Source organism: Lissotriton vulgaris, chromosome 9, assembly GCF_964263255.1.
Source record: "Lissotriton vulgaris chromosome 9, aLisVul1.2, whole genome shotgun sequence".
NCBI classification, from domain to species: Eukaryota; Metazoa; Chordata; class Amphibia; order Caudata; family Salamandridae; genus Lissotriton; species Lissotriton vulgaris.
The window spans coordinates 439,680,434-439,702,364 of NC_141697.1; the positions used below are offsets into that span (position 1 = coordinate 439,680,434).

Sequence of the window (21,931 nt, forward strand, 5' to 3'; positions counted from 1 at the left end):
AAGATTATTACATTCATCGCTTCGGGATAATTTATTGTATGTTACCCGTTTTAAAAGCACTCTAGACATGGAGGCAGTCTCCTGTGATGTGCACTGACCTTCCAATGAATTTGCATGTTACTAGATTACACCATGGGGTCTTTTTTTGGATTAGAAAGCACTTTGAAAGGGTCGGACTGAGAATCGAAAACAGCCCTGAAAATTTTGTTCGTATGCTGCGAAGCGGGAGGGTGCAGCAAGCGAGCTCGAACACTACAAGGAGAGTTTGGGGAAATCTCCCCCCAAGGAAATGTGGGGAAAATGGCAAAAATGGTGCATGCTACAACACATTTTTAATTATACATTCAATTTTATTAGCTTTTAAAGCATAGTAAATGATGGGTTTACACTGCACCAGGATAGAACAATCTTTATTGGGGCTCTTCAATGGTTCCCTCACTATCACCCTCCAACAGTGCCCCTCATCTCTCCATAACCCCTCTCTCACATGTATTTCATAGCACCTCTCATTCCAGATTATGGTGTCGGAGCATTTTACATCATACACACATGGAGACACTGAATAATGTGTGTGTAAGTCAGTGTATAGAAAATGTTACATAAGACAAAGGGCACTACGTTGTGTAGGCATTTTTTAAGAGTGCTTGGGCTGGAGAAGCACAAACTCAGGATTCAAAACGTAACACAGTGGCTAGGGTTACATTTACTAATTAGAATTTATTTCTACTCAAACAAACCCTTTTAAGAACATTAGGATAACGAAAGACTGCAAAAACAAAACGTTCTAATCTGTACCATGCAGTTTGCCTGCAGCTCCTTCATGGCAGTACAGGACTCACTGTGCTAGATTGCCATCGTCATTTATGAACTGCACAGTAACAAAAGGATCTCTGTGATAAAAGCAGTAACCCACAGATCTATACACATAAAATACACTTATGTGATCTGTGTGGTACACATTCTTTGCAGCAGGCATATTAACCCTCTGAGCTATCTTAGATGAGTCAATACGGCCACGACACAAAACTCCAGCTCACTCCAGCCGGAAGATTAATTACCAGAGATATTTTGACACTTGTGTTGCAGCTACAGCACGTGCTTTGAAAACTATACCATATTTAAAAACACAGGGAGGCTGGAAACGAAAGTGTGTGCTGTGTGGATTACCAGTAACATAACCGGCCCCCACCTTTCCAGCCTCTCTGGGATATGCGTGATGCCCAGTACGGCCAGTCTTGCCTTGGTCACTTGTGAGACTCAGATGTGTACGATTACATTTGGGCGAGATCCGGCAAGAATGGAAATACACTCGCCCAACTACGAGATTTCATTTTTGTCCTTAAAGAAAGAAAGTACTGACTCACATAATTGCTTCTGCCAACTCCAGCAGGTGCTGCTCCTCTGTTAGAGCGGAGGAGCGTCGCCCACTTAAATTCCCCACAAAGCCACAGAGATGAAAAATATTTTGGAAATATATTATCATTTTATTTTTCTGCATCTCGTTATGAACCGAGTGCCAGGACAGGCAGAGCCCGCTAAATGGCAGCAGGGCGGAGTGGTGGGATCATCAGCCTCCTGTGGTATCCTTCGACTCCAGGGCTTTAGTCCTGCAATCCCTCCTCCCTGTGCGCTCTCCTTTACTGCACTACCAGTCTTCTGCGATCTCACATCTCAAATCCAGAACATTACGGTGAGTGAATTCTGCAGATGATTCTAAAATACTGTGTTCACAACAAACGTACACAAACTCTTGTACATGTAAAGAATTATCCAGAGAACTGTCAATCTGACAACCCTGCTGAACCATTCCTACAGTAACGTAACTGATCCGTATTATCCTTAAAATTCCCTGTTCACAACTCCCTTACTCCACACAGGCATTCGATGTCAGGACTTTATCTTCACATCTTTGTGAAATTATTAGTAAAGGTTTGGAAGCCTCATGAAGCTTGTGATTTTTTTTTTAAAGGCAAGAGCAAAGATACATCAAAATGATTTTCACAGTACAAATTCAAAAAGAAAAAATACCACGTAATTTTGCTGGTATAATAACAACTTTGACCATCCATTTGCACGCCATCTCTCCTTATTTCACAAGGAGCCTTCCAGAGAACCATCAAATCAACTATCATGAACATGAGCTCGGCCACTATTGTACCGGTATATAACTTCTTCACATCATTCCTAAAAGGGAAACAACACTTACAACGCAACTTTTACAACGCACTACTTTTACAATGAAACTTTTACACCGCAACATCCATTACAACGCATGCCATTACAACGCAACCATTACAACGCATGTCCCTACAACGCATACCACTACAACGCATACCTTTACAACGCAGTCATTACAACGCATACCATTACAACGCATACCTACACTATCCAACACTTACCCTACTGTTGCACCCCCTGGAGTTAGAATAGTAATTTTTACCCTTACACTATCCAATACTTACCATACATGCAATGTAATGGTATGCGTTGTAAATGTAGTATGCGTTGTAGTGGAATGCGTTGTAAAGGTAGTTTCAAAGATTTCGTTGTAATGGCATGCGTTGTAGTGGAATGCGTTGTAATGGATGCTGCGGTGTAAAAAATGCGTTGTAAAGGTATGCATTGTAAAAGTATGCGTTGTAACGACATACATCCTTCCTAAAACGCAATGTGCTTAACAGTGCACTTACCTCAGACCTCCAATCTGACAGAGAGCCCTCCAGACAACAGTTAATCCTGCGCTTGGAAAGGGAAACGGTTGCTGCAGGAAGTCAACTTCTCACTATTACTAATAAAATAAACAGTTCGCAGCACCCTGGTACCAGTCCTCTTATCTCAGCAGGAAGTGTCCTAAGGCCCTTGAATGCAGGTTTTGTAAAATTCAATATAGTCCCTTTCATTCAGTTCACGCAAACACGTCCTTGTCTGTTTCTCTGTTATAATACAAAGCATCATTAAGTACATAAATTAAGAACTCGCCCATCACGAGTTTCCCACTGTAACCTCCTTACAGGAACTAAAACAATAATGCAATGCTTCCCAGAAGTGGCAGGGGGTGAAACAACTTCTGGTAATCACGGACCCCACCTTGCCTTGAGCTGAGAGCAGGAGTCAATGACCTTCACATGGCCTTCCCTAAAGCTATTTTATAGTTGGATGGTTGACGCTTCGTTCATCCAATTCAATTCAATTCAATCCATTAAATGTATTTCATTTTCACAGCAGGTGACCTGACAGCTTATCTTGTGATCGGATACACGCTTTGCAGTAAACACAGAAACAAGCCACTGACTAAAGTTAAAGGGATCACTCAGCCTTCACATGACACTACACCCGAGACATGCTCCTTGTCCTATGGTGACATACGTTAACTTCCAAAGAAACAATAACCCCAATCTTTCAAAAATACAAAGAACAAGCATGGGTAAATGCATTAGGTTTCGCCTATGTGATTAATAATAAGCAGTTTTTTGCTGTAAGTTGTAGCCAGCTAGCTAGCTGAGTAGTTGTACAATATAAGTTACAGTAAAGTCTGTTAAAGTGTTATGAATGGTTTATGTACATAAAGGCAATATATTGTGCAGTTACTAGTGGTATAGTGCGGGTAAGTAATAGTACAATTTTGAAAAATATAAGAGGGTAATAATAGAATTAATTGATGTAATAGCAACATTATGTGTTTAAAGGAGTTCTGACTACTTTCGGGGCCTGGTGCCACTGCACCTGCTGCACTATTCAAATCATGCTGCTAGTGGCTGCAAGATAACTGCATTTGTGACTGTCTGTTTAGTAGTAAAAGTACAGCAATATTTGATGTTTAGAGGAGTTACAACAACGTTTAGCCCAGGTGCCACTACATCTGCTGCACCATTAAAATCATGACCCTAATGCCTGAAAGGTAACTGCACGTGTGACTGCTTATTTAGTAGTTAAATATAGCAATATTTGATATTTAGTGGTATCCCTAGAGCTTCTGGCCCCGGTGCCACTGCACCTGCTTCACCATTCAAATCAAGCCCCTTTTAGCTGCAAAATAACTGCAATTGTGTCTGCCTGTATAGTAGTAAAATATAGCAATATTAGGTGTTTAGAGGAGTTCTGACAAAGTTTGGACCTGGTGCCACTGCATCTGCTGCACCATTCCAATAATGACCCTTTTGGCTGCAAGTGTTTAGAGGGGTTCTGGTAACTTTTCGGCCCAGTGCCACTGCACCTGCTGCATCATTCAATTAATGGCCCTATTATCTGCAAGGTAACTGCACCACTTGTGACTGCCTGTTTAGTAGTAAAATATAGCAATATTTGGTGTTTAATCGAGTTATGACAAATTTTGGCCCTGATGCCAGTACACCTGCAGCACCATTTAAATCATGCCCCTTTTAACTGCAGGGTAACTGCAATTGTGACTGCCTGTATAATAGTAAAATATAACAATATTAGGTGTTTAGACGTGCTGATGCACAATTCAAATCATGACTCTGTTGTCTGTAAGGTAACTGCACTTGTGACCAATGTTCCCTCTAATTTTTTTCTTATGTGTGAGGCAGTATAAGGTCGTCTGTGCGCCAAGAACCCAACCACCAGTGTGGGTGCAGCAACAGATATCAGTGCAAATATCGCTCATACATTTGCTTAATAAAGTGAAAAGACAGTGTATTTCTACACATATAGCACCGCATGAAGGGTCTGAAGGGAGGTTTGTAACATACAACAAACATAAAAAGAATACAATATTCAAAAGCATAATCTCCATTAAAAGTCTTTTAATGTAACAATGTGTCCCTTATTATCATTGTCAAATGTGAATGCTACATCCCTGAGAGGTGTCTGTGCTATTCAAGATTGCACCACAATGGGTTCTGTGAAAATGCATTGTTGTGTCCTATCCTTAGCCAACCACAGAACATTCCTTATAAGTGTTATCTTTTGCTGCATTCTTGCATGCCTTTCGCAGCCCCGCCAAGTACCACACATCAGACTTAGACTAATACATTTTAGTGTGGTGGTCTGCATCACCACGCTAAAATGCATTAATCACACATTTGTAGTGCCTTGACAACACCTGCGTGCTGTGAGGGAGAAGCTGGAACTGCAGCTGCAACGTGCACGTCATGTGCACTATTGCAGTAGATAATGCTGTCCACCCTGCCAAGAATTGGGGCCCCACTGAATAATGTGCTGAACACCGGGACACTTTTAGCACCACCTGCACGTTGTCTGATCTGCAACAAGTATCAACGTGCAGGAGGGACAGGCCTTTCTTATTTAAACTACTGCTGGGCCCATAACAAAGGCGTAATTTGAGGGTTCATCTGGCCTCCTTTTGATCGTGTCTCTTTGCTGGGGGCAGTCAGGAGCCTCACACCTGACACAGATGAAGCAGAGATCAAACAAAGGCTCAAACCTTGTTAGTTTGTCACACTGTGCTTTACATCAACACTTGCATATTACATGAACAATACATTATTTAGGTTTGTAAATGAATGTACAGGATGTGTTACATAAAACTGGGGGATTGCAAGGTGCAGAAGTCACATATCACCTTCCATAGCTCACTGTGCTATTATCCTCGCAATGTGCTCAAACATACACATGATAGACCTGCTAAACATATATGTGAAGGCTTTTGATCTGATATCACTTCTTGTGATGCCACTTCCCGTAAAGTAGTGGCTTGTTAGGCCACTTTCTATGATGTCACTTCTTGTGATGCCATTTCCTGTAAAGTCATGGCTTGTGATGCCACACTCTATGATGTCACTTCTAGTGATGTCGCTTCCTGTAAAGTTGTGGCTTGTGATGCCTCTTTCTATGATGCCACTTTTTATGATGCTACTTTCTGTGATGCCACTTTCTGTGATGCCACTTCCTGTAAAGTCGTGGCTTGTGATGCCACTTTCTATTATGTCAACTCCTGTGATGCCATGTGTGATGTCGCACGCTGTGATTTCGAGCACCATGATGTTACTTCCATGCTGCCTAACTAGGTTAGTCCCCCTATTTCTTTTTATAGGGCCTGTGCCCTGATTGCACTGAAATTTTGGAAATGTCACACATAGCAATCTGAAACCTTAGCAGCTATGTGTAGTCCATTTTTTGTTTGTGTGAAATGTCCTGCTTTTTGGCTTTAAAATTCTGGTTGCTCTATTTATCAACAAAAGGCACAATGCAAGCCTAACAGCACTTCACAATCCCTAATATATATTAGGGATTGTGAAAGCACACATTGTGCTGTTAGGCTTGCTGCGTGCCTTTTGTTAATAGAGGGCAACAGACTGTGTGCCTTTTCGAGTGTTCATGTTAATTGCAGCTCCCGACATGCTTACACTCGGGCTGCATTTAACATAAAAACTTTCAAAAAGGCACACAAACTGATGCGCTCTGTTAAGAAAAAGCATGCAGCAAACTCAACAGCACCACGTGTGCTTTCACAATCACTAGTACACATTAGTTATTGTGAAAGCACACGTTGCACTATTAGGTTTGTTGCATGCCTTTTGGTAATAGAGTGCGGTAAAATGCGTGCCTTTTTGAAAGTATTTATGTTAATTGCAGGGTCCGCCATGCTTACACAAGGGGCTACATTTAACATGAAAACTTTCAAAAAGGCACATAAACTGCCGAGCTCTGTTAAGAAAAGGCAGGCAGCAAGCCCAACGGCACGTCGTGTGCTTTCACAATCACTAAAATTTGTTAATGATTGTGAAAGCACACGTCGTGATTTTAGGCTTGCTGCATGCCTTTTCTTGATAGAGAGCGGAGGGGGGCAGATTGTCTGCTTTTCGTCAAGTATTCATGTTAATCGCAGCGCCCTTCATGCTTCTATAGGGCGCTGCGATTAACCTGAATACTTGATTCTGGTGGTGTGTGCGCCTCAAGGATGTCACTGCGCGCTTCGATTTACAAAGGTGCACGGGCATGCAGACACGCACCTTGAAGCGAACAGTGCTTGAGACTGCCTGTTATGTAGTAAAATATAGCAATATTTGGTGTTTATTGGAGTTATGACAACTTTTGACCCTGGTGCTACTGCACCTGCTGCACCATTCAAAACAAGTTTATTTTAACTGCAAGGTTACTGCAATTGTGACTGCCTGTTTAGCAGTCAAATATAGCAATACTATGTATTTAGAGGAGTTCTGACAACTTTTGCGCCCGGTGCTACTGCACCTGCAGCACCTTACAAATCATGACCCTGTTGTCTGCAAGGTAACTACACTTGTGTCTGCCTGTTTAGCAGTAAAATATAGCATAGCTTGTGAATTTTAACTTTATTTTTAACGTGCAATATTTATTACAATATTTAGAATTTGATCATAATGACAAAAAAGATTACGTTGAAAAAATCAAACCGATAATGCCTACAAAGTGCAAAGGAAGTTACTGAGGAATGAATAGGAAATGCCACAAACGTTCGGAGGCTAAAGCATCTGCTTTACACAACTAAGTATATCCTTCGGGATCAAGTTCGCGCTATATAAAACTTTATAAATAAATAAATAAATAAATAAACAAATACAAAGCAGGCATTCCAGCATACTGTTAGAAGCCGTATGCCTTTTCTGTGGGAAGAGAGCTTATCTTGACAGTGAATGGTTCTTACACAGTTTGAACAGCTTTAGTAGATGTGTCTTAAATATGCGCAGCCAGGGGAAGTTAACAAAACAAAAGTTCCACACAAAAGCGAATGAACACAGTAATTCGCCCATGGGAACTGATAAGTTCCGCCTTTTAAGATATATTGAATACAAGAGATTTCACAAGCACAGCACAAGCGCTGTGCAGACAAAACCTAAAAATGGCTATAGTAATCGGCTACAAACATTTATTAATGTGAAAACTAATAGATCAACATAAATACAATCTCCAAGCACGAGCCAGGCGTAACCTGCACATGTGCTCCTGTCCCATGTCGCCTAACTCCTCTCTGCGCACGTTTACGTTCATCACAAGCTGACAGATTAGGGTGACCAACTGGCTTGGTGCAAATTCAGGATGGTCACTGTAAAAATTCAGGAAGAATGGTCAAAATTCAGGACAAAAATTCAGGACAGAAGGTCAAAATTCAGGACAAAAATGTGGGACAAAACATACGTTTTAGAGACATATCAAAGGAGGTCGCACAATAGTATATAAGTAAATAGACAACCAAAATAGGTACATGTCAAAATAGGTTTGTAAAAGGTTTAGACAATCGTGCACTTCACAGTTTTTCAGTATGCGCGCAGCTTTGCAAAGGGACATCAGGCCCTTTCTGCAATCAAGATTGGTGCAGGAGAAGGCTCACAACATGCAGTCACTACAATAGGGACCATTGTCATTCTATCTGTGATAATCATCTGCAGCCTCAGAATGACAATGGGCCAGTCCACAGTCTCTGCGTTATCAGGGAGGGGCTGCTGCAGGCAGCCTCTACAGATTAAAAGATAAGAGCGAGAGGCCCAGAGAAGAAACTTTTAAACTCATGGGGCCTCTCGCAGGGGAACAGCATACGTCCTGAAATTCCCCAATTTGATTTTAGTATGAAGTTTGTCAGGCGTCTGTAATTTGAGAGCCCCAAATTACAGACGCTTTACAAACAACATACTAAAATGACTGAGGGACCGTGAAAATTTGCGGACGGTTGGTCACCCTAGACAGATGCACCCACCCCTGTGACCCCCCTACCCACTCTTGCAGTGAGGAGACATACTAGCAGCACTGTGCCCTACTACCCCCCCTCAATGAAATGTACAGGCAGAGAAGTCACAACCCTCCGAGTCCGCATTCTGCTGCCATATTAAGAACCTTTAAAAATGTGATCTGATTTTAAAGGCGCAAGAGCCGATTCATCCCATTGTTTTACAACTCATTACAGCCACGCATTTTCTCTCTGGAAAAACACCATCACTAAAAACTTACAGCAATATTGACAGCAGTGTGAGCAAAAACAGTTGTTCCTTGTTTTTTTTATTTTAACTAAAGATTGAACACTACATATTGTGTGTACCCATGAACATAAGTTATAAAGACAAAGAAACTGACAGGCCTGCAAGTAAGCGGTGCAAATGTCCAAAGGTCCAGGATGATCTTTTCGCCTCTCAAAACATTTCCGCTTCAGACAGCTCATTCTCTGCAAAAAACTGAGCACGACGACTGCTCCATTTTGAGAGATGGGAGGAAGAGACCTCCATGAATGAAGTATGTCAGCCACTACAATGACTTAGACAGGAAGCGTGATGAGGACAACGAATTGAGGATCTTTAATAATGGGTTGGGGTCGTTCTTTAGGACATACGATTACGATTATGGGGTAGAGCATGGGAGAATAAAAATGAAGGATGACTTACCTGCTGCCGGCTGCTGCCTCAGTGATTTTCTCCTTCTGTCCCGACTCCCGACAGTCAATGGGTGCATTGCATTACTGGACTCCCCTAGGCCAATCCAGACACTGCTCTCATGATGGTAATACTATTACCTAGCATTAGAGAAGTGTTGGATTGGTGTGAGCGGGCTGATTTCTCGCTCACACAGGGACTGGTAGGTTGTGTCAGCTATCCACCCAGTTGTGCAACACAGTTCGAGTTGGAGGCTCCTAAGTGCGCATGTCGGTTTGGCCGCCCTAACATGGACGGTGTAGGGAAGTGGGGTTCTGGTGCAGTAACCCCCCCACATTTTTCCTGATACCTGATACACTTTTCCTTGATGTGCCCTGGGTCCCTGCCAATCAGGTATCCAGGGCCTGTGTTCCTTCCCTAAAAACTATACTAAAGCCTAAACCCAATTGGAATCTCTGGCCAAAGGTCAGCCCCTGGTAAATGGAACCCTAGGTACCCAGGGCACTGTGACCAGAGAAGACCCTTAAGGGCTGCAGCACTTATTGTGCCACCCTTGGGGGCCCTGTACCCTGACACCCATACAGAGTCGACATTGGCCACATCCCTGTGTGCCATGCCCACAAACACACTGCCCTGGCATACATCAGTCACCCCTCTAGCTTGGTGCCCTATGCCAGTGGTGTAGGCACAGGTGCATGAGCCCTGTGCCCCTACAGTACCCAATGCCATTCCTGGGCACTGTAAGTGCAGTGATGCAATTAAGAGTAAATGGTGCTGAGAGGTTGTCATTATGAACTCCACAGCACCATAATGGCTACACTGAAGACTGAGAAGTTTGGTATCAAACTTCTCAGCACATTAAACCCACAATGATGCCAGTGTGGGATCTAATGTCAAACGCACTACAGAGGGCCTCTTAGAGATGCTCCCTGAAACCTAACCAACTACCAGTGTCCTGACTGAGAGGCTGCCTAGGCTGCCACAGAGCAGACATGTTGCTGGACCCATGGGTAGAGAGCCATCCGCTCTCCTGGGCCTTCAACAATGCACATCCAGGGACGAGGTGCTAGGTCTCCTTGCCCAGGATGGGCAGGGGGAGCTTCAAAGCCATGCCGCCTTTGTGAGCTTCTCCAGGCCTCTTGCTGTACTCAGCAACTGGCCCCCACCAGTTCTGAGCCCCAATCTGGCAGGAAGACAGGTGGGAAAAACAAAGGAAGGGAAGGGGGTGTGCCAGCCTCTGCCAACCCCACCCCTCAGGTGAGGGAGGCAAGGTAAAGTACAACTACGGGGTCCCCCCATCTTGAGGATGGGGAGCTCTGCCCAATCAGAGATAGGCGTGTGCCCCCTCCCACAGGAGAGGAGCAGGATAGGGGGTGTATTCACCCAAGGACAGGGACCCATTGGTCCCTGCCCTTACCTTACCTGTAACGCCCCTATATTCAGTATTTAGGGGCACCCTGAACCTTCCTTCAGCAGATCCAGATTCCGAAACAAGAAAGAAGAACAAGAAACAAGAAGACCTGCTGTGTAGCTGCTAAAAAGAGGAAGACACCAACTGATTTGGCCCAAGCCCTACAGGCCTGCCGACCCTCAAACCTGCTCCTGCTAAACCCTGGCGTCTCCAGTGGTCAGCAACCTCAAAACCCCCGGAGGACCTGACTGCCTTGTGACTCTGACTACCTGGGTCGCCCACGAGCAGTGGTACTGCTCAAAGCAAGTAACAAGCCCTGGCATCAGCCCAGAACCGCGAACCCTGCACACTCTGCACCCGCCAAGCCTGGCCTGTGCTGGAGTGAACCAACAACACGAGAATGTCCCCCCGACGATTGTGACCCGAAGTCCAGTGACCAAGGAACCTCCTTGATGACCCAGACGACACCTGCAGCCTCACAGCAAGGGACCCACCGAACCGCGACCAGCAGAGGGTAAGATTTCCCGACGTCAAAAGACACCCCTGCACCCGACTCCCCACGGCCCCCTGTGCCCAACTCCTGGGTGCCTACCTATCCTCCAAGATCCCAACTTACCTCTCGAAGTGTTGGTCACTCCTGAAGAACCTCCGTCCCCGAGCCTGCAGCCTTTGTTCCCTTTTCAAGATCTCCATTGAATAACATTGAGCGCCAGACAGCTCAAAAGCACCCTGCACCCAGCCGCCCGAGTGCCCCTGGAAGTGCAACCTTGGTCCTAACCTACTTCCCTATTTGCCCTGAGCAAGTGACCAGGAGCCCAGCACTCACAGCTGTGTAGCCTGCTAGCCTGCATCCACCAACCAAAGGCCCCCTGCCTCTTATTGGATAACATTGTGCCTAACTACCTCTGCACCCGGCTGCCCCTGTGCCACTGAGGGTGTAACAACTGTACTTACCTGACCCTGGGAGACCCCTGAGTCTATGCCCAGAACCTTAACTCGGCCAGTGGAGTACTTACCCAAAAGCCTTTAACTCACTTTTCCTCCATAGGCTAACATTGACTGGTTTCACTTGGAAATTCTTCTAAGTGTGGAGTTTAGAAATGTTGAAATATTTGTCTAAAAGCAGCCGAAATACGAAAACGAAAATACTCAACTGTTATCAGGAGAGATCCCAGAGCTGGATATGTGTGGCCAGCACTGACCCTGAAAAGTAATTACAATCGTACTTACCGCTAACTCAATTTTCTCCCATAGGAAACCAATGACTCGTTTTCTGTGAAATTTCTTCTAAGTGTCGATTTTGCAAACTACAAATATTCTTTAACAATCGTACCAACTATAAAACCGTAATTACTTACCTGTTTTAGACAGATGTCCCAGTGCTGAGTCCAGCACTGGTTTACAAAAGTAACAAGAACATACTTCACCTGCAATTTGAAATTCCTTCCATAGGATAACATTGCCTGGTTTTTGCTGAAAATTTTCTAAGTGTCGATTTTGCAAACTTACAAATATTCGTTAAAAATCGCATGTATAACAAAAACACATAATTCAACTGTTTACAGGTGGTGCACCAGTGCTGGATCTAGGATCCATCCCTGAGTTAGAAAGAATAACCATAGCCCCACTTACCTGCTAAGTGAATTTCTTCCATAGGAAATCTTAGACTGTTTTTCTGTGAAATTTCTTCTGTCAACTTTTAAAAGTCCAAAATATTGCTTAAAAATCACTACTGTGACTTAATCGATTTTGCTCAACTGTTTACAGTACATGTCCCAGGACTGAATTTAGGATCCAGTCCTGCAGTTAGAAAAGTAATCCTAGAAGTAATCTATTGCCCTTTTTTAGAAATTCCCTTTGAGCTCAATGTGTTATTGTGTTTGATAGTGTGTTCAACTGTAACTATCCTATTCCAAAGTCTATTGTCTATTGAACGTATTTATCTAAAAGTAACTCAATCTGAGAAAGTATATTTTGATACCTATTGTTGGTTCTAAAATAAAACAAGTATATATGTTTTATACAAACCATTGGCCTAGAGTTCAGTTCTTGAGTGTGTGACACCATTTGCTGACAAATGCTTTACACTGTCCTCTGATGCTGCCTTACTGCTCGACCAAGCTACCACTTTAGAGAGTAAGGTTATATCTAACTTTAGCCTCTGCCAAACCTCTGGGGTCTGTGGACTCTGTGCACACAGTACCTATTTGGGAACAGTGTATACAGAGCCACTTTCTCACAGACGGCCAAACCGTTAAGTGCACTTAGCAATGCCCAACACTCCTCCTCCCCTGCAGCTCCTGTCGTCAGAACCGATGGGCCCACCCTGTCCTCGGCTGGCAGCCTGCAAGAAAAATTAAAAATATAAATACATTGTTTTATTATAAAAAAAAAATCATGCTTGAGTTTGCTGGCTCTCAGCCAGTGGGGCGACGCTCTTCTGCCCTAATGGGGGAGCCACCGCTGATTATTATTTTAAAGATATTTACAAGATAAGAAAAATTACGGAGAATTATATTAGAAGCCCTTTCTGGCAGCAGTATATGTCTCCCAAATCAAGGTTCTTTAGATGGAGCATCATTATATGATTATGTAATCTGAAATCTTATTTTGGACTGAAATCTTTCAGGCTTTTCTAATGTGGCATTTCAAGTACTCACTACTGTGGTATGCGCTCTAGTCTATGAGCGTGTATGCGATGACGCGTCACGCTCTAGACTAGAGCAGGAGGCGCACGCATGCGCAGAGACACGGAGGTGAAAGGCGCGAAGGAGAAAAGCGGCAGTTGGCGACCGGAGCGGTAGTTGTTAGACGCTCGGCGCCCTAAGCTCTGTAGGACATTAATTAATAAATAAACGAGAGTTACCTACCTACCATTGGCTCAGCATACTCCTGTGGGGGGAAGAAAGAAACTTTACAGTGGCGACGAGGCTGGCATCTGAACACCACCAGGCGCAGAGGACACAGCAATCACCCCCTGCAACCCCCAGGCACAGGCCAGCAAGGCAGGACACCTACAGGAAGAGCAAAAGGGCGTGGCAGCAGCGCAGCAGCACGGTACAGACCCTAACACCGACCTCACAGCCAGGTTAGTGCTGCCCAAGACACCAGGGGCCCCCAGCCACCAACCTGGCAACCAAAGGAGACACCCCCAAGCTAGAGGACGGGGGGAAGACCGAGCAAACTGCGCAAAGTGCGAGGGACAATACCCCGGGCAGTCCAAGGGGCCAAGGCGACACGGCAGAGAGCGCAGGGGCATCCGGTGAGCCTACCCAACGAAGGGCCCAGGAGGGAGACCCTAGAGGCGACGTCAAAATGGCGAATCAAGCTTCAGCCCTGATGGCACCCGTCCCTTTCCTACCCAGGCCGGGAGAACCCCAACTAAAATGGGAGGACTGGAAAGAATACTTTCTCAATTACATTGAGGCCCTCGGGGATGAAAGTGAAGGGGAATACATGCCAGAAAGGAAAAAGAGACTGTTGCTCCACAACTTAGGCCCAGAAGGGGTAAGGGTGTTTAAGAATCTGGTACCCAAGGAGAGAGGTGCAACGGAGACAGACGTCTTTGTGAATGCACTGGACGACCTGGACAGCCACTACCGCCCGGCAGTTTGTGTCTCCATAGACCGCTATAATTTCCAACAGAGAAAACAAGAGGCGGGAGAATCCATCGATGACTATGTAGCGGCACTCCGACGCCTAGCCATCACGTGTCGGTACGGGGCCCTGCAGGATGAATACATTAAGGACCAAATCGTGATGCACACCACCAGCAGAGCGGTCCAGGACAAGTTATGGGCGATGAACGAGACGTCCCTTAAAGAAGTGGTGGCGATGGTCAAGAAGGCGGAAATGTCTAAGCGAGGGGCAGACGCGGCAAAAAGGGAAAATGGGCCGAGGCAGATGATAAACAAGATTGATGAGGCACCACAGTCCAGCAAGTCCAAAAGTACTTATGGAGACCAGAGGAAGGACACAAGAGGAACTGGAAAACAGACGGGCCGCTCCAGCCCCGGGAACAAATTTGCGTGTTACAGATGCGGCAGTGCAGCGCACGCGGCTCAGGACAGACGTTGTCCCGCGTTCCGCGCCAGGTGCTCGTTCTGTGGGTTGACCGGCCATTTCGAAAAGGTGTGTCGGAAGAAAGGGTCGAAATCCACAGTCAAGTGTATCGACTCGGCCACAGCGAACTTGAGTGAGGAAGAGGACCCGGAGGAAGATGACTTGGTTCTGTGCATAGAGGACCAGGTACTGGACGTAGCAGGGAAGCGAAGGGATAAGCCCCGCACGGACATGCTCATCGGGGGTGTGAAGGTACATGTGGCCGTCGATTCAGGGTCCCCCTGGACCATTGTGCAAAGGTCGATATGGGAAGAGGACTTCGCACCGGTTGTGGGGCCCGATCTAATGCCGCCGGACATCAGACCCATCTCGTATACAGAGAATTCCATCCCCCTGGTGGGGTGCCGGGACTTCGTGTTCGAATTCAGGGGACGGTCGGCCACGTGCACCCTGTACGTGGCGGAGAAGGGCCCATCGGTGTTGGGATGGAGAGACGCAGGTGATCTCGGCATCATACTCAATCCAGGAGGGAAAGAGCAGATATTGTTAACAGATGAATGGCCCCTCTCGAAGGATGAGGACTGGAAGGCGGCATACCCCAAGGTCTTTGAGGGCACGGTCGGCAAACTGGACAAATTCGTACATAAAATAGTCCTTAAGGAGGGGGCAGTACCAGTTGTTCACAAGGTCCGGAACATACCCATATCCACGAGTGAAGCGGTACAACAGGAACTGCTGAGGTTGGAAGACCAAGGCATCATCGAGCCAGTGGACAGTGCGGAATGGCTATCGCCCTTGGTGGTGGTCAAGAAACCGAATGGTAAGGTCCGGCTCTGTGTGGACCTCAGAGAGCTCAACAAAAACCTCATCGTGGAGAGATTCCCGCTCCCCAGGATTGAAGAGATGCTGGCGAGAACGAAAGGCATAACACACTTTTCCACAATAGACCTCACGTCAGCATATTACCAAATAGAACTGCATCCGTCAAGTAGGAAGTACACATCCTTCATAACGCCCTTCGGCTGCTACCAATTCCGGAGGATGCCCTTTGGCCTGGCGTCCGCCGCGGCCGTTTTCCAGAAGCTAATGCACAGGCTGTTTAAGGACATCTCGGGGGTGCAGTATTTTCAAGATGACATTTTAGTGATGGGCTCTGACAAAGGAGAGCACGACAAGAAACTGCATCGAGTCCTAGGAGTGTTGCAAGGAAAGGGCTTAACGGCGGAATGGAGCAAATGCAGAATTGGGACTCACTCAGTGACCTACTTAGGCCATGAAATAGGTACACATGGCATCTCGCCGAAAGAACAGAATGTGAAGGCGATAAGGGATGCTAAAGCCCCAGCAACCAAGGAGGAAGTGCGGTCATTCCTTGGAATGGCCGAGTATTACAGCAAGTTTGTCAGACATTTTGCCACTCAGACCTACAGGATGAGACAACTAATCAGAAACAATGCAAAATTCGAATGGGACGCAGAGGCTCAATCTGAATTTGAGATAGTAAAAGACTGCATCAGCCACGCCATCCCACTGCAAGGGTACGTCCCCACCGGCAAGACCATAGTGACGACAGATGCAAGCGACAAGGGCTTGGGGGCTGTGTTGGCGCAGGTCAGAGAAGATGGATCCAAAGAAACTATCAGTTTTGCGTCCCGTGCGCTGTCCCCGACGGAACAAAGGTACAGCGTAATCGAAAAGGAGATGCTGGCGGTCACGTGGGCCTTAAACAAGTTTCGGCAGTTCATATGGGGCACAAGATTCAAGCTTCAAACGGATCACAAGCCACTTATCAAAGTGTTGACGTCCTCGGGGCATGACACAGCGACCCCAAGAATCGCCAAAATGACTTTGAAGTTGCTGGATTACACCTACGACGTAGAATATCTTCCAGGCACACAAAACAAGGTGGCTGATTTTCTCAGCCGGGCTGCCGCAATGGAGGAAGAGCCGGAGGAGGCCCCGGACAAAGAGGAGATGGTGGCCAGCATGGAGGATCACGAGATGTCGATTAGTGCACAGGAATGGAAGGCGGCCTACGAGCTAGATGTGAAGAAGGTGGAAGTAAGGAGACACCTCACTCTGGGCTGGCCGGACAAAAAGAAGCTCACGGAGGGGGTGCGAAGATTCTACGAGATGAGAGAGGAATTATCCCTGAGCGATTCAGGAATATTCTTGTACAGAGGAGAACGCGTGGTGCCCCCAGTGACACTGATACCCAGGCTGTTGAAGTTATTGCACGAGGGACATCTGGGCATAGTGAAAACCAAGGCGTTGGTCAAGCAGATGTACTGGTGGCCAGGAATGGATGCCCACATTGAGAGACAAGTGCGGGAGTGCGGGCAGTGCCAAGGAGCGGACAAGGTGCTCCGCCCACTCAGACCTGCATTGGGGAAGTTTGACACCCCGCAAGGCCCCTGGGAGGATGTGGCAATAGACATTCTGGGGCCCGTCCTAGACAACAGAGGGGTGAATAAATACATATGTGTGATAATAGATAAGTACTCCAAATGGCCGGAGGTGGACATACAAGAGTCGATGGACACTGACACTATATTGAGATTTCTGACCTCGGTATTCCTACGAGAGGGTATACCCAAATCCATTCTCAGTGACAATGGACCACAATTTGTATCGGACAAGTGGGGTCGATATATGAAAAGGAACGGGATCGAGGTGAAACACACGGCCGTCTATCATCCGGCATGCAACGGCCAGGTCGAAAGGTTCAATCGGGTGCTCATGGGCTCCATTCAGGCAGCCATATCACAAGGAAAGGACTGGGAAGCGGAAGTAATGAGCATGCTATGGGCTTACCGGATCACGCCCTCAGTAGTGGGGTACAGCCCGTTCCAAGTGCTAAGAGGACGGCATCCCTTCACACGGGACAATGTAGCATGGAGGGAGAAGACCATCACCAGCAAGTGGTCCCCAGCGGTGGTGCAGCACAATCTGGAGAAGGCCCAGAAGATCTATGCAGCACACTACGACAAGCGACGCAACACGAAGGAAACCGTGCTGGAAGAAGGGGAATGGGTCAGGGTTAAACTCCCTACCCTACAAAAGAAAGGCGAAAGCAAGTTCAGCAAGCCCCTACAAGTTCAAGAGGTACGAGGCAGGGCGGCTCTGCTCAGTGACGGCAAGGTCTGGTCACAAGACTGCATGGCCAGAGTCAATAAAATAATAGTATGGCCCAAGTCTGAAGAGGACGAGAGACGGATGGACTTTCAGGAAGCAAGACCCCAATCAGGGCACACCACAGAAGACCGTGGGGAAAGTGTAGGTGAGGACACTGAAGTGGATGGCCCGGGAGCAGTGCCTACTGACGGAGATGGCGCACTGGTGAATGCAGAGCAGAGAGCAGATGTGAGAGAAGATGGGAGATCCCAAGGAGAGACAGAAGGGAGAGAGAACATGCCGGTAAGACACACCCGCAGCGGAAGGGCAGTCACTGTGCCCTCTCGTTATAGAGACTTTGTGATGGATGGACACTGCTTGGTGCCACCTCCCGAGGTGCCCCAATAGACTCATACCCCTGTGGGGGGACACTCAACCTGCTGGCGGGAATGTTATCTTGTTCATATTAAAGGGGGGAGATATGTGGTATGCGCTCTAGTCTATGAGCGTGTATGCGATGACGCGTCACGCTCTAGACTAGAGCAGGAGGCGCACGCATGCGCAGAGACACGGAGGTGAAAGGCGCGAAGGAGAAAAGCGGCAGTTGGCGACCGGAGCGGTAGTTGTTAGACGCTCGGCGCCCTAAGCTCTGTAGGACATTAATTAATAAATAAACGAGAGTTACCTACCTACCATTGGCTCAGCATACTCCTGTGGGGGGAAGAAAGAAACTTTACAACTACTTAACACAGAATCAAGCGCAGCAATATTTAAAGGCTTTGGTCAAAACCCTTGTGCTTTACACTACATCGGTGGATGAAAAGGAATTTAAAAAGTGTAGGCATTAATTTACCCAGAGTACCTGTGTGTTATTGAGAAGTGCCAGTAGTCTCCCATTAAAAGTATTGAATCCCTATTGAAAAATGCAGGTACTCCGTACCCATTTAAAGCAATGCACTACATCATGGTAAATTGCATCACTAAAATGGAAAAAAAATATTTGGCTTCTGGAACTGCGATTTGCGATTTCTGTGCCCTCCGTATAGCAACATTCAACCAGAATACTCTTGCGCCGCACATTTATCGCTCAGTTAACGCTCACATGTACTGTGTGTGCAATGCATGCACGACGCACATTGTGCAGGGGGCGGCTGCAATCATGACGTAGCCGCAGATCACGTGACATGCACAGCTCCTTTAAACACAGCCTCCTCCCGCGAGCCCCTAGTTCGAAAGATCATGGCAGACAGGAAGGAAAGTCCGAACTCTGTGCTAGGTAGAGCCTTGTCCCGTACCAGCCTGAATGGGGTGGAGGCTGAGGTGGCCGCAGGGCTGCCCACGACGTCCCCTACCTCGAAGGGTGGCGAGGCTCGGACACCGGCCCGCAGCCGGAACCTGTCCAGCAGCCGCAGCATCTCGGCTTCTCAAGAGACTCTCAGCGGAATCGCTTCCGAGGTCCGAGTGCTTGTTATCCTCACAGGGGGTACCATCGGAATGACCATGGAGGACAATGGTAAGGAGCTTCATTGAATGTGACGTAGCCCCCTCCCCCCCGCCCGTGAAATACTTTGACACGCATCCTTTTCCAAGTAGCACCATAATTAACATTAACACCAAACATTCGCGATTGATATATGCTTCAGTTCTCGTTTGCAAAGGATTGACATTATTTTCTTTACATTATTCAGCTAAAAAAAAATCCTGTTAAAACAATGCCACAGTTTTCTGTAATTCTGCACGTTCCTTCCTGAGACTATTGTTTTCTTTGTGCAAAATAATGCACACAAGATTGGGGGGAAAACACGTCCTTATCTTTAATATAAATCATAGTCTCCCTTGTGAAAGTGCGATTTCTTGGTGTTCAAATCAAGCTCTTTTACCCTCGTGGATGTAAAATGTAAACACTCTAATTTTAGCCATGCCTGACAAAGCGGACCGCTCTTTAGGCGGGCCTTGCACGTGTTGACTGGTGGGTATTCCATTCCATTCCATTCCCAGGAAAGGGCTTGCCCAAGGGCACTACAGGTCATGGGCATAGAATTACACTGGTAGGAGATGCAGCCTAGTGTGCGTTGTGCTTGCACAGTACATACGAGGGTTTTGACAGAGCGATAAATGCTTAATGCAAGTATATTAGGCATGATTACACATAATTAGGGTGACCACCTGGCATAGAGGCAAAATCTGAACAGTGACAGTAAAACATTCACAACAGAGGGTCAAAATCTAGGACAAAAGGTAAATTTTACGGACACATCTGAGTGGGTCGAGTTATAAAATAAATTTAAATAGATGGGCAACTGACACAAGTAAAAGCAAAGGTTGGCCTATTGTGTTTAGTTTGTATAATGCAAAGTATTGTTCAGCAAATATTCACATGTCACTAGGCTAATTTAAAGATTGAAAAACTAGCAAACGTGCACAGTAAGCCAAATTTGACAGGCAACATAAAGGGCAGATGCCACAAGATTCTGCCCACTTATGAATGTGTGTGTGTCTTGTAAAGCGCACTGCTACCCGGAGGCGTCCTGGCGCTATAGACCGCTGGGGAACCCGTCCTGGCTTTCCCTGTGAGATGTTCCCTCCTGGGTATCTCCAAGGTGAAACCAGGCATCCCCGGCATTTGTGGGGGGCCGTTGTGGAGATGAGGCAAGCTAATGCCCAGAGTTGCCGAGTGTGATCACTGGTTAGAGTAGGCACCGAGGCGAGAATTATTGAGTCCGCTGACCCTGGTTCACGACCCTGCTGCAGATGCGGTGCTCTATAAATGAAAGTTGACTTCCAGGTCATAAGCAGTAGTACCGTTTCTGCTAGACACAACAAAGAGGGAGGGAAATGTAGAATAAGTGGTGAGGGAGTTTCTCTGATGGTTTGTGGAGAAACTAGGGGATGTTTCACCCAGCCTTCTCTCAGTGCTGCCTCCACCAGCACACAGTCTCGGGTGGTAGCTTCAAGGTCTCGTACTAGTAAAAATGCCAGAATGCAGCTGATAAAACATAAATAAGCACTAACAGAGCCAATAGGTTCGATGCTCCCTAGAGTGCTGTCTAAAGCAATAAACGTCTGTTGCAGTTAAACAGAATTAAAAAGAGTATTATCTTTCCACGGAGGGGTATGCTAGGCATGTCAGATGCTTACGTAGGTTGCATCACAAGACTCCAAGAGAGCACAGTCTGTGTCTGAAAGCCCCTGATGCTTTGAAACTACCTCTTGTGTTTCTCGCAGACCTTCCTGGAATTTATATAAGTAGTACAGCTTTTTTGTTTTAAAGTGCAAATCAGAACCCCCTGTTGGTGGAACCGATACTGCTCATGACACAGAGGGTCAGCAGAAAGGTTAATAATGCATTGTTAAATAGGTGAACAGTATGAATCAAGTTTGTTCAGATTGAAATATCAGGGGTGGGGGTATCGTTATTGCTCAAATGCCCCCCTCTAATTCCTACAAATACAACACAACCTGCTAGGCAGATTTATTGCCATCATTGGCATGCTGTATTCAAAGCTGTGACCTATACTCAATATATGCCCCCCCCTCTCCCAACCAGCCCTTGTCAGCCTTCCTGGAAAGACCTGGGAAAGCCCTGGCCCAAGCTCCTAGGGGGTAAATGGTTGTGGATGGAGGTTTCATTGGCATTATAGGTCAGTCATTCGACAGATCTTCCGGACTTTGCAAGATCCATGAACCTGGGCCACTTTGGCATCTTTAACACCTTATTTGCTCTCACATCCTTTTTTTGTTGTTGTATATAGTACTTTTTATGCCAATCCCCGAACAAGGACTCATCATGAATACCCACATTCTTGCCAGAGGCCTGTTTATCAGTCCCCGGTGGCACTCACACTTGACATTGGTGTGCAGGGGAAGCTGACCTGCTGGATACTTAGTGGATGGTGGCAGACTGACACTAAATGCATGGCTGAGCTTACAAAAGACATTGGCACTCAACCACAAAGCCTCTGTTGGAATGGTTTCTGCCAACTCGACTCAAATTTGGGCTTTGACTAGACCGGAAATGGGGCACTTG

General features: G+C 46.4%; 1 protein-coding gene across 1 annotated transcript in view; it reads left to right on the forward strand.

The window, feature by feature from the left end:
• Window positions 1-19,101: 19,101 nt before the first annotated feature.
• The window catches only part of LOC147690254 (60 kDa lysophospholipase-like), a 363,203-nt gene continuing 360,373 nt past the window's right edge, over window positions 19,102-21,931 (forward strand). Inside the window, exon 1 of the mRNA XM_086937891.1 lies at window positions 19,102-19,417. Within this exon, the coding sequence (XP_086794017.1) occupies window positions 19,144-19,417 (274 nt within the window). The 5' untranslated portion in view covers window positions 19,102-19,143. The remainder of the gene's footprint in view (window positions 19,418-21,931) is intronic.